General features: G+C 38.2%; 2 protein-coding genes across 2 annotated transcripts in view; both read left to right on the forward strand.

Annotated features, from left to right (window-relative positions):
* Positions 1–4,133, forward strand: part of LOC110441684 (clumping factor B-like) — a 15,359-nt gene extending 11,226 nt beyond the window's left edge. Inside the window, exon 3 of the mRNA XM_021484893.1 lies at positions 3,675–4,133. Coding sequence (XP_021340568.1) covers positions 3,675–4,133 — 459 coding nt within the window. The remainder of the gene's footprint in view (positions 1–3,674) is intronic.
* A 2,598-nt stretch (positions 4,134–6,731) lies between these two features.
* Positions 6,732–14,678, forward strand: part of LOC110441685 (clumping factor A-like) — a 15,985-nt gene continuing 8,038 nt past the window's right edge. The window contains exons 1-2 of the mRNA XM_021484894.1: positions 6,732–6,986; positions 11,792–11,907. Of these exons, the coding sequence (XP_021340569.1) occupies positions 6,767–6,986; positions 11,792–11,907 (336 nt within the window). The 5' untranslated portion in view covers positions 6,732–6,766. The remainder of the gene's footprint in view (positions 6,987–11,791; positions 11,908–14,678) is intronic.

The following is a 14,678-nucleotide window of genomic DNA, read 5'->3' on the forward strand; positions in this document are numbered from 1 at the left end:
ACCCCCGACTACCCACCCCCACCCCCATATGTGTGTGGAAAATGCATGCGTGTGTGTTTTTGGAGGCTGCGGTATATTCGTGTTTGTCTCCTTGCGATAGCGCGGAACTGATGCCGACTTTAAAGTGCTACCTCACTGAAACATACTGCCGAAGACACCCAGCAGGACACCCGCACCAGTCACATCATACTGACAACGGGCGAACCAGTCGTCCCACTCCTAAATTGCTAAGCGTTAAGTAGGCGTAGAAACACTTAAGTAAAGGCCAAAAGTGAGGCATTGTCAAGAGAGACTTTAGGAAGACGAAAGTTGTTTAGAAAGAAGAGAAAAGATAAGATCCCGAATTTAGTCCTGCAATGGGGGCAGCAGGTACAATTCTTACGCCCTACAGTATGTACCTGCAGGGAATACCACTCTTGGAATATGCCTGCGAATGTGTAGACGATGTTTTCACGACGTGCACGCTATGTTTGATGCGTTGTGCTGCCACAAAAGTGTATTGTATTTCTGCAAGATATGTGCACAATAAGATGAATGGGATTATCATAACGATTAACATATCAATAAAAAAGATAAACGAGTTGGAAACAATCGGATTTTTAAATAAATTTTAATAAATAAGAAAATTGATCAATAAAAAGTTTAGGCAACAGGTTGTGTCAGTGTCTTGCAACCTGTTGTCTCTCAAATCTGATATTTACACACATGACACACAATCATAAATATATATCCCAGTGTCAACACACGATAACGAAATATACAATAACATCAACACACAGTGACAAAATATACCACAGCATCAACACACGAGGAAGAAATATACAATAACGTCAACACACCGTGACAAAATATACCACAGCGTCAACACACGATGACGACTTATTTTACAATAATATCAACACATTGTGACAAAACATACCACATCAACAACACATGAGGACGAAATATATGATAACTTCAACACACAGTGACAACATATGCCACATCAACAACACATGAGGACGAAATATACAATAACGTAAACACACAGTGACAAAATATACCACAGCGTCAACACACGGGGACGAAATATGCAATAAAATCAACACACAGTGACAAAGTATACCACAACGTCAACACATGAGGGCGAAATATACAATAACGTCAACAAACGAGGACGAAATACACAATAACATCAACACACAGTGACAAAATATACCACATCAACAACACATGAGGACGAAATATACAATAACGTAAACACAAAGTGACAAAATATACCACAGCGTCAACACACGAGGAAGAAATATGCAATAACATCAACCCACGGTGACAACATATACCACATCAACAACACATAAGGACGAAATATACAATAACATCAACACACAGTGACAAAATATACCACAGCGTCAACACACAAGGAAGAAATATGCAATAACATCAACAAATTGTGACAAAATATACCACAGCGTCAACACACAAGGAAGAAATATGCAATAACATCAACACATTGGGACAAAATATAACACAGCGTCAACACACTAGGAAGAAATATAAATAAACATCAACACACCGTGACAAAATATTCCACAGCGTCAACACACGAGGACTAAATATACAATAACATCAACACACCGTGACAAAATATACCACAGAGTCAACACACGAGGACGAAATATACAATAACATCAACAAACAGTGACAAAATATACCACATCAACAACACATAAGGACGAAATATACAATAACATCAACACATTGTGACAAAATATACCACAGCGTCAACACACGAGGAAGAAATATGCAATAACATCAACACATTGTGACAAAATATACCACAGCGTCAACACACTAGGAAGAAATATAAAAAAACATCAACACACCGTGACAAAATATACCACAGCGTAAACACACGAGGACGAAATATACAATAACATCAACACACAGTGACAAAATATCCCACATCAACAACACATGAGGACGAAATATACAATAACGTCGACACACAGTGACAAAATATATACCTCATCAACAACACATGATGACGAAATATACAATAACATCAACATACAGTGAAACAATGTACTACAGTGTCAACACACGATAACGAAATATACAATAGCGTCAACACAGTGAAACAATTCACTACAGTGTCAACACATGAGGACGAAATATACAATAATATCAACACACATTGAAAAAATATACCACAGCGTCAACACACGATGACGACTTATTTTACAATAAGGTAAACACACAGTGGCAAAATATAACAGAACGTCAACACACGAGGACGAAATATACAATAACGTCAACACACAGTGAGAACAATACACCACAACGTCAACACACGAGGACGAAATACACAATAACGTCAACACACAGTGAGAACAATAAACCACAACGTCAACACACGAGGACTAAATACACAATAACATCAACACACGAGGACGAAATACACAATAACGGCAACACACGAGGACGAAATATACCACAGCGTAAACACACGAGGACGAAATACACAATAACTTCAACACACGAGGACGAAATACACAATAACGTCAACACACGAGGACTAAATACACAATAACGTCAACACACAGTGACAAAATATACCACATCAACAACACATGAGGACGAAATATACAATAATATCAACACACATTGAAACAATGTACCACAGCGTCAACACACGAGGACATACTATACAATAACATCAACACACAGTGAAAACAATACACCACAACGTCAACACACGAGGACTAAATATACAATAACATCAACACACAGTGAAAACAATACACCACAGCGTCAACACACGATGACGACTTATTTTACAAGAAGGTAAACACACAGTGACAAATATAACACAACGTCAACACATGAGGACGAAATATACAATAACGTCAACACACAGTGAAAACAATATACCACAGTGTCAACACACGATAACGAAATATACAATAAGGTAAACACACAGTGACAAAATATACCACAGCGTCAACACACGATGACGACCTATTTTACAATAAGGTAAACACACAGTGACAAAATATACCACATCAACAACACATGAGGACGAAATATACAATAAAATCAACACAAAGTGGGAAAAAAGCACCACAACGTCAACACACGAGGACGAAATATACAATAACGTCAACACACAGTGGAAAAAAGCACCACAACGTCAACACAGGAAGACGAAATATACAATAACGTCGACACACAAGATACAAGAAATTTTATTTAACGTCGCATACAGGTAAGCAAGGAATATTAGCTCTTGAGAGCTATTATTGCGACAAACATGTAAAATAACAATAACATATTATATTACAAGTATAGGGAAATAATCACATATATTAATAAAAATCAGTAATTATCATCACAGAAAAAGAAAGTATCCATATCCCAGGTTTCTAAGTGATTGGGAGTCCCCTACCTACAAAGGCCCCCGAGATATGACCCTTTTGGAACAATACCTGAGAAGTATAACACTTAAAAATCAGGAATGCATTTACGTTGTTCAAACAACATGGCAAAAAGAATATATGTCACAAGAAATCTAAATACGTTTATGAAATTGTCCAAACTTAACGGCGAATACAAAACATGTCACATATTGAAGGTCCACCGTATGTCATCACTAACTCTGGTTATTGTTCGTAAACATCGTTAAGATCCCATAGACTGGAGAACATGAAGTAGAACACACGGACGCCTCAGGGGGCGACAAGACTCAAAGCGCTGACTTCAACATCCCACCAGACGAAATAACCATACAGAATGGCGGCGCCGGATACTCAAGTGCGAACGAATCAAGCGGCGTAGGAAACAACAACAAAAGTCCCTTCAAAGTAAACTACAGTGGTATGTCCGCGACCGGAAGTCATGGAGTCGATGACAAAAATAAATCCCCGGGTAAAATGAAACCTCCAGGGAAGGAGGGCGGAGAGGCTGCTGGCGAATCACATCAACAGGTACCTGATAACAAACCAGGAAAAGTAAAGGGCACACAGGACGGGAAAAACAAAGCTACAGAGACTCAGTCGAGTGGAGGAGGAACTGTACCTAAAGGTCAAGGTAGTCCCAAGGGGGACCAGTATAATAGGCCGCCGGGTAACGTACCTAGTGTGCCCGACAAGTAACTGAGGACACAAGTTTAACAGGTCACCTGATACGTCTAATGACATCAGCTTAACATGTCACCTGATAACTACGAAATGTCCACGAAAGGTGGGTTAGTAATTTGAAAAATCGCAAATTACCCGGGTTTTTTTGTATTGTAACTTTCATTGTGTTATATTCACATTTTGTTTTCATTTTTTCTGCGTTTTTTGGCAATAAAGATTTTTCGATTATTCAGGTTTTGATATTTTAGTTTGTAATAACATAATAGTCTATATCTACTATCGTGTTATAGTTGTAGCATTGCTCTATGGTATAACTTCACTACCAAGACACTACAGTACTGTATAAGTTTTCAAGATACACGTGAAAGAGTATGATCCCAATATTTTCCAATAGAAATTAGGGATGCTCTCAGAGGTCAGACATCTAAACTAATTAGTTATACTTCTAGACAGGGTATGTATCATTGCCACATCTCGAGGTACATGTACATTGTTGTTGATGACCACTTAACAGACCTTCCAAACACAAGATGTATTCTTAGATATAAATATCACTCCGAACTTTGTGTAAATCACTTCAGCTAATTACCATTTTATTCCACGTATGCAGGACACAGTTATAGAGGAAGATTGATAACGGGTCACGTGGTGGCATTAGTCACTTGGAACAGGTGCAATGTAGCACAAGTCACGTGATTAGACGGGTCATCGAAGGATGTGTCGTGTTTGTATCTACAAAAGGATGCAATTGATTATGTTGAATAAAAAGTTATCTCTGCAACAGCTGTAGGCTATCCTCTATCATTACGGGGGCCAACGTGCCCGGGGGAGAATTGAATCGCCAGTATTACACTGACAAGTATAAAGAGTAGTGGACAGCGAACAGAGAGCCACGTATTCCGTTTGACAACCACAAAATCCAAGATATATTTTGACATGTTTGTTACATTCGATTTCACTTTAGTAAGTAATCTCCAGCTACATTCTGGATTGTCTAACTCCGTCTATTCACCTTCTCTATATCTCTCCGGACTGTTTACCTCCGTCTCTTCACCTTCTCTATATCTCTCCGGACTTTCTACCTCCGTCTCTTCACCTTCTCTATATCTCTCCGGACTTTCTACCTCCGTCTCTTCACCTTCTCTATATCTCTCCGGACTTTCTACCTCCGTCTCTTCACCTTCTCTATATCTCTCCGGACTTTCTACCTCCGTCTCTTCACCTTCTCTATATCTCTCCGGACTTTCTACCTCCGTCTCTTCACCTTCTCTATATCTCTCCGGACTTTCTACCTCCGTCTCTTCACCTTCTCTATATCTCTCCGGACTTTCTACCTCCGTCTCTTCACCTTCTCTATATCTCTCCGGACTTTCTACCTCCGTCTCTTCACCTTCTCTATATCTCTCCGGACTTTCTACCTCCGTCTCTTCACCTTCTCTATATCTCTCCGGACTTTCTACCTCCGTCTCTTCACCTTCTCTATATCTCTCCGGACTTTCTACCTCCGTCTCTTCACCTTCTCTATATCTCTCCGGACTTTCTACCTCCGTCTCTTCACCTTCTCTATATCTCTCCGGACTTTCTACCTCCGTCTCTTCACCTTCTCTATATCTCTCCGGACTTTCTACCTCCGTCTCTTCACCTTCTCTATATCTCTCCGGACTTTCTACCTCCGTCTCTTCACCTTCTCTATATCTCTCCGGACTTTCTACCTCCGTCTCTTCACCTTCTCTATATCTCTCCGGACTTTCTACCTCCGTCTCTTCACCTTCTCTATATCTCTCCGGACTTTCTACCTCCGTCTCTTCACCTTCTCTATATCTCTCCGGACTGTCTACCTCCGTCTCTTCACCTTCTCTATATCTCATTCTGTCTCTGTCTCCATCTATCAACGAGTACATGAGTGGGAATGCAGGTGTTATAATATTATTATATAGTTTTCAATTTAGGATAGTAATTCTAAAGATGTTATTTGGGTCGTCGAGTGGCACAATGGATAGCGCACTTGCTTTTCACCAAGGCGGCTAGGGTTCGACCCCTCTAGCGGACGTAAAAAGGGATGCCCGACCGTGTGACTGTTCTCCGAGTTAGACCTACCACATTAAGACTCAGTGTCCGCTAACACTCGGGCCAACAACACTGAATAATATCTACAAGTTGAAGTAACTTGTTTCATAATTTCAAAATAAGTAAAGTCTACACGTTTTAAGTTGTCATTGAAAGACACAATCACATATCGTTAAATTACAATCTGTAAGGCCAGACTTACGAAATAGACGTTTGATGTGTTGCGCCTAATACATCGTATACACATTCTCATGTTACGGATGGAATTTTTAGATTAAAAACGTTTTTAGCAAGTAGCATTATAGCCAAATAAAATAATCAAATGATGTCATGCATCCAAACTTTTTAAAGATAAGCACATTTTTTATATACATTTTCTTCCGAAACATGAATAAATATTTAGCTACGGTACTGATATTTTACAGAATATGAAACACATACACACAGATTGTGGCCCGTGAATGATACACAGATTGCATACTATCAATTATCAACAAAAGACGGCATTGATCGCCTCCTTTTTGTATATATTCCTTAACTCCCCGTCTTGTCCCCATACACCTACACGTCCTCGTTAAAACATGATTCTCGGACACAACGCCGTCATCCTTATACTCGCTCTCTGTGTAATACTACACACTACTACCGGCAAATCTATCGTCGTCAGACGAAGTGCTGATGGCAGCGACAGCGACAACGATAATGACACCGACGATGGCATTGACAACGAGAACGACACCGGCGTTGACGGTGATGACGACGATGACGACGACGACAATGGAATCATGGATACAACTAAGGGTAGATATGTTCACGAAAAGTAGTCAATATCCAGTTTCGTCACTCATCTTCCAAATATGCTCTTTTCTTGACAAAAACGGTTTTCTTAGTAATATCTGTACCGATAGTCCAATATTTAGCCTATGTATTTGTTATTACATTGTCATACATTGATTGACGATGTGGTATTGTATCCTCGTATGTTGACGCTGTGGTATTGTATCCTCTTATGTTGATTTTGTGGTATTATATTTACATTTGCATGGCATTGTCACTATATAGCCTCTTTGAAAGCGGGGTCGTTGATGGGACTTTAATTACCATGCCGCACGAGACATAATTACCATGCCGCACGAGACACAATTCTTAGCGTATTAATTACAACACTGACCGGAACTACAATATCCAATGTAAATAAACATGACGGCTGCTGAAATATCGCTGGGCATTGTGAGATTTGATAATGTCATTATAAATTTATGTGCAAAATAAAAAATAAAATAAAAAACACTTTTATTACAACGAAAACAAGACCAAGGTCTGCAATATCGTACAAAATGCACATCGGTTGAAATCACCAATGCCGGCAATGGAAACAATTTTAACGCTCATGCAATTTATCAGAAATATCGTCTGTTACACTGCACTGATCAACAGGGGTTCGTTATAAATGTCTGAAATACACATATTCTATAGACCTACTGACACATATGTTACAGACCTACTGATATGAGTCACAGCACACATAAACATTCGTCATTTCAGACATTTGTAACGAACCTGTGCTCCGTCGCAAGATCACTCACTTCAAACGCTATCAGTTTCACGCGTCTCGGATCCACGGTTCCTCAGTTTCAGACGACATGTCAAATAACGATGCTGTTATAGAATCTACCGACTGTTGTCGGGTTCCCATACAATCAACAAATACATTCACGCCTGGATTCTTCACAAAATGAGCAAAGAGAAAAGTTCGAATTAACTTCCAAAAATAACTCCCTCGTGGAGGTCAAGGTCCCATTCACGGTGTTCACTGTATTTATCCATGCGCGAAATTTGTTCCGGGGGAAAATCGAAACAATTTCAAATCTAACTTTCAGCTCAGATTTCTATTGAAAAACTGGAATCACCCTATAGACATATCATACGCAATTGTATTGATACTAAATTGTGGAATAAATTTGAAGTGTTTGTTAAAATGTCAAAGTACTACTTTGTTTGCCAATCAGCACGCGACAATACGCTGTTCAAACTATTGAACGAAATTGTGTGGACTGTCGATAAGGCGGGCATTTTTAATTTTAATTATAAATTATAAGTTAAAAAAGAACATAAGAGGCAGAGAAAACGTAAATATAAGTATTGAACTGTTTTTGTATGATATTTATGATCTATTTGAATGACACAGCTTTGCAAGCAAACAAATCATAATGAGCTAGCGCGCATTATGTTGTTTGCTTGCAAAGCTGTGTCATTCAAATAGATCATAAATACCATATCAAAACAGTTCAATGCTTAAGTATCCTCGTTTGTTGACGTTGTGGTATTGTATCCTCGTATATTGACATTGTGGTATTGTATCCTCGTATGTTGATGCTGTGGTATTGTATCCTCGTATGTTGACTTTGTGTTATTGTATCCTCGTATGTTGACGTTGTGGTATTGTATCCTCGTTTGTTGACGTTGTGGTATTGTATCCTCGTATGTTGACTCTGTGGTATTGTATCCTCGTATGTTGACGTTGTTGTATTGTATCCTCATATGTTGACGTTGTGGTATTGTATCCTCGTTTGTTGACGTTGCGGTATTGTATCCTCGTATGTTGACGTTGTGGTATTGTATCCTCATATGTTGACGTTGTGGTATTGTACCCTCGTTTGTTGACGTTGCGGTATTGTATCCTCGTATGTTGACTCTGTGGCATTGTATCCTCGTATGTTGACGTTGTTGTATTGTGTCCTCATATGTTGACGTTGTGGTATTGTATCCTCGTACGTTGACGCTGTGGTATTGTATCCTCGTATGTTGACACTGTGGTATTGTATCCTCGTATGTTGACGTTGTGGAAATGTATCCTCGTTTGTTGACGCTGTGGTATTGTATCCTCGTATGTTGACTCTGTGGTATTGTATCCTCGTATGTTGACGTTGTGGTATTGTATTCTCGTATGTTGACGTTGTGGTGTTGTATCCTCGTATGTTGTCGTTGTGGTATTGTATCCTGGTATGTTGACGTTGTGGTATTGTATCCTCGTATGTTGACGTTGTGGTAATGTATCCTCGTTTGTTGACGCTGTGGTATTGTATTCTCGTATGTTGACGTTGTGGTGTTGTATCCTCGTATGTTGACGTTGTGGTAAAGTATCCTCGTATGTTGACGCTGTGGTATTGTATCCTCGTATGTTGGCGTTGTGGTATTGTATCCTCGTATGTTGACGTTGTGGTAAAGTATCCTCGTATGTTGACGTTTTGGTGTTGTATCCTCATATGTTGACGTTGTGGTATTGTATCCTGGTATGTTGACTCTGTGGTATTGTATCCTCTTATGTTGACTCTGTGGTATTGTATCCTAGTATGTTGACTTTGTGTTATTGTATCCTCGTATGTTGACTTTGTGTTATTGTATCCTCGTATGTTGACACTGTGGTATTGTACCCTCGTATGTTGACGTTGTGGTATTGTATCTTCGTATGTTGACGCTGTGGTATTGTATCCTCATATGTTGACACTTTGGTAATGTATCCTCGTATGTTGACGTTGTGGTATTGTATCCTGGTATGTTGACTCTGTGGTATTGTATCCTCGTATATTGACGTTGTGGTATGGTATCCTCATATGTTGACACTTTGGTATTGTATCCTCGTACGTTGACGTTGTGGTATTGTATCCTGGTATGTTGACTCTGTGGTATTGTATCCTCGTATGGTGACTCTGTGGTATTGTATCCTCGTATGTTGACTCTGTGGTATTGTATCCTCATATGTTGACACTTTGGTAATGTATCCTCGTATGTTGACACTTTGGTATTGTATCCTCGTATGTTGACGCTGTGGTATTGTATCCTCATATGTTGACACTTTGGTATTGTATCCTCGTATGTTGACACTTTGGTATTGTATCCTCGTATGTTGACTCTGTGGTATTGTATCCTCGTATGTTGACGCTGTGGTATTGTATCCTCGTATGTTGACGTTGTGGTATTGTATCCTCGTATATTGACATTGTGGTATTGTATTCTCGTATGTTGACGCTGTGGTATTGTATCCTCATATGTTGACACTTTGGTATTGTATCCTCGTATGTTGATGCTGTGGTATTGTATCCTCATGTGTTGACACTTTGGTATTGTATCCTCGTATGTTGACACTTTGGTATTGTATCCTCGTATCTTGACTCTGTGGTATTGTATTCTCGTATGTTGACGCTGTGGTATTGTATCCTCATATGCTGACACTTTGGTATTGTATCCTCGTATGTTGACGTTGTGGTATTGTATCCTCGTGTGTTGACGTTGTGGTATTGTATCCTCTTATGTTGCCTCGGTGGTATTGTATCCTCGTACGTTGACGTTGTGGTATTGTATCCGGGTATGTTGACTCTGTGGTATTGTATCCTCGTATGTTGATGCTGTGGTATTGTATCCTCATGTGTTGACACTTTGGTATTGTATCCTCGTATGTTGACCCTTTGGTATTGTATCCTCGCATGTTGACTCTGTGGTATTGTATTCTCGTATGTTGACGTTGTGGTGTTGTATCCTCGTATGTTGACTTTGTGGTATTGTATCCTCGTATGTTGACGCTGTGGTATTGTATCCTCGTATGTTGACACTGTGGTATTGTATCCTCTTATGTTGACGTTGTGGTATTGTATTCTCGTATGCTGACGTTGTGGTATTGTATCCTCGTATGTTGACGCTGTGGTATTGTATCCTCGTATGTTGACACTTTGGTATTGTATCCCCGAATGCTGCCTCTGTGGTATTGTATTCTCGTATGTTGACGCTGTGGTATTGTATCCTCATATGTTGACACTTTGGTATTGTATCCTCGTACGTTGACGTTGTGGTATTGTATCCGGGTATGTTGACTCTGTGGTATTGTATCCTCGTATGTTGATGCTGTGGTATTGTATCCTCATGTGTTGACACTTGGGTATTGTATCCTCGTATGTTGACACTTTGGTATTGTCACCTCGTATGTTGACTCTGTGGTATTGTATTCTCGTATGTTGAGGCTGTGGTATTGTATCCTCATATGCTGACACTTTGGTATTATATCCTCGTATGTTGACGTTGTGGTATTGTATCCTCGTTTGTTGACGTTGTGGTATTGTATCCTCGTATGTTGACTCTGTGGTATTGTATTCTCGTATGTTGACGTTGTGGTATTGTATCCTCGTGTGTTGACGTTGTGGTATTGTATCCTCTTATGTTGACTCGGTGGTATTGTATCCTCGTACGTTGACGTTGTGGTATTGTATCCTCGTATGTTGACTTTGTGTTATTGTATCCTCGTATGTTGCCGCTGTGGTATTGTATTCTCGTATGTTGACGTTGTGGTATTGTATACTCGTATGTTGCCGCTGTGGTATTGTATTCTCGTATGTTGACTCTGGTTGACGTTGTGGTATTGGATCCTCGTATGTTGACGCTATGGTATTGTATCATAATATGTTGCCGCCATCGTATATCGTATATATATACTTTGTCTCCGTGTGTTGGCTCTTTTTTTATATTATATCGATATTTTTTATGTATAATCCTTATTTGTATTTCCCTTATGTGTTATCAATATGTTATCTAAATGTTTTATATGACAATAACAGACGTCCTAGGTGGTCTCGTTGGTGGCCTAGAGGACAAGGCCATGAAAAACATCAGCGACGAGATAGATGAGAACTTAGAGAAAGTGCCGGAAGAGGATAAAAATGAAACAATAGAGGTACATAGTCATAATGGATAATTATATAGGTCAGGTACCGGAAATTGACAAAGAAATGAAGGAGGATAGTAATGCTAGACAATGATATATAGTCAGGAACCGGAACTGGAGGGGGAAAGTAGATAATAGAAGTAGATACAATGTAGTTAAGATAGACAATTTTAAAGAACAGGTACCGTAATAGTGAATAAAACAACCAATCAAAGACAAGTATATAGATCAGAAACCGGAAGTGGAGCACACTAAAGCAGACAATAGAGGTAAATGTAATGAAAGATAAGTTGATAGATCAGGTACCGGAAGTGAATAAAGCAACAACAAAAACCGGAAGTGGAGAAATTAAAATCAGACAATAGAGAAAGATAATAATGATAGATAAGTTGATAGATCAGGTACCGGAAGTGAAAAAATCACAATCAAAAGGGGATAGACAATTTTATAGACAAGATAAAGAACAAATAACAGAGTTAGATAGTAAATATAGACAAATAATACCAAATATGTAATATAAAGTGTAGCATCTATTACATTAATATAACTTCTTTAAAAGTTGAAAATGACAAATATGACAGATGTTATATGGTGAACTGTAACTCACTTTGTTGACGTACTTTATCTTATAGCAAACTTCATCATGATTCAACTAAAACACGATAGGTTAGGACCGAATATGAACACAGGAAATAGTTAAATGGAGACCATTAAAAAAGAGGGACTATAAGATTACGTTTAATGAATAAATGGTAAAATAATTCAACATTAATGTGCAATAACATGTTATAAAGTTATCAATATGGTACTGCTTTAAACTTAAATCATTTCTTTACTTTCTGTTTCAGCATGAATCTGAAGGAAATGATGATGATGATGATGATGATGATGATGATGATGATGATGATGATGATGATGATGATGATGATGATGATGATGATGATGATGTTGATGATGATGATGATGATGATGATGTTGATGATGATGATGATGATGATGATGATGATGGCAATGATAATGATGAAGAAGATGAAGAACTCTCTGACACTGTTGCCTAGGCTGGTACTGCAATAAGAAATTGCATTGTATTTATATGTTGTAAACCATTATGGAAAGGGCGTTAATAAGTTGCAATAACTTGTGTCCAATCCTTTTGTAATTATATTGCAATAAAATATGTTTAAACTAAAACTGCAATAAGACATACATTGATATATTGTAATTTAGCCAGTTTTATCAAATTACCACCGGCTGGTCACATTTAACATCGACCTTTTAAGAAGAAATTGTATGCTTTTCTTTAAAATAAACTATTGGGCACACATTTGGATTGTTATGAATGTTTTTCTGTTCAAACTTCAAACCGTTCTGTCGTATCACGTTATATATATACGACAAACAATAAATAAAGTTTCTTGTATATTATTTCTGTTTAGTAAATATTGATATATGATGTGACATAAGGAAACTGTTTATTTATGAACAATTATTAGAAATATACCATTCCCTCGTGTTACACACTCAACTTGTTTCCGTACGATATTTTCGTTTGTACATTAAACTCCTTGCCTTGAACTTTAGTCCTTTCAAGGTACTCTTTTAACACTGTCACAACACATAGCGATGAGTCAGTAGGAAAAGCATACAACACTATTGGCGGCAAGTGCCGACCTGGTGTGTACTGTTTTGAAAGGTCACCAATAACGATTGTTACTTGGAACTCTGTCACAGTAATATTGAGAATGTCTAACAAATGGAGAGTCTGGCACCTTTGGCCTGTCAATAATGCTGGAAGCATAACTAATTTAAGTGATAAAAATCTAAGGGAAATACAAATGTAGTATGTACAGGTGAAAGGGTTTGTATCTCTTTAGGACACCTGCTCGCTATTCCATCAGCACCATCTGTTGAGTATGAAATAACATGCAATGTGTGTGATAGAACACCGATCGGTATCTTTCATTCCAAGGTCTACGGTAAATGTATAATGAATATACGCGAAGTAATGCATGTTTTTTCCTGAAGTTCCAACTCGTTCTTACGGGTCCGTGACTTGAGTTGGTGTTATCTGTTCTCCTTTTTTGCATGTTTCCGAACCTTTGTATTTACAATAATTTTTATATTCTGAAGTAATTAATGATTTCAAAAAGATCATGGTTAAAAGATGCAGTTAGCAAGTTCTTATTTCCTTCAGTTTATCAAACATTATAAATAAACCAACAAGTATATGACTGACCAGATTCAGCCTACTTGATCCTATAATATTATCACAACTTATGCATTGCTCTGGAGGGGGAAAACATGTATTTATGGTTTCTGTGACAATCCTAAGGATTTCGATCGAGTAAGGCATAATGGTGTAATGGCGACATTAAAATCCTATGGAATTTCTGGTGAATTGTAATTGTGGTTTGAAAATCATTTATCTCAGAGAAGGTCATTTACACAATTCTAATTCCTAATTCGGTTTAATCAAATCAGGAGGACCACAGGGCTCAATTATTGAACCGCTTTTGTTTTTAATTTTATATCAGAGATATTGTCGATGTTTAAGAAACTACTGCTCGTCTCTTTGCAGATTGTACATCTTTACTTAAATCGCCATGTTCTCGTTTTGAAATTCAAACAAAGTAGAATAGAGATCTTGAGATTTTTAATATATGGTCAAAGAAATGATTGTTTACATTTAACACAGACAAAACTGATGTAATCTTTATTTGATTTTTGTTGGAAGTTTTGTAAAATTTAATGATCATCATAAGCATTTAGGAGTTACTTTA

Source organism: Mizuhopecten yessoensis, unplaced genomic scaffold (assembly GCF_002113885.1).
Source record: "Mizuhopecten yessoensis strain PY_sf001 unplaced genomic scaffold, ASM211388v2 scaffold716097, whole genome shotgun sequence".
In the NCBI taxonomy this organism is placed as follows: domain Eukaryota; kingdom Metazoa; phylum Mollusca; class Bivalvia; order Pectinida; family Pectinidae; genus Mizuhopecten; species Mizuhopecten yessoensis.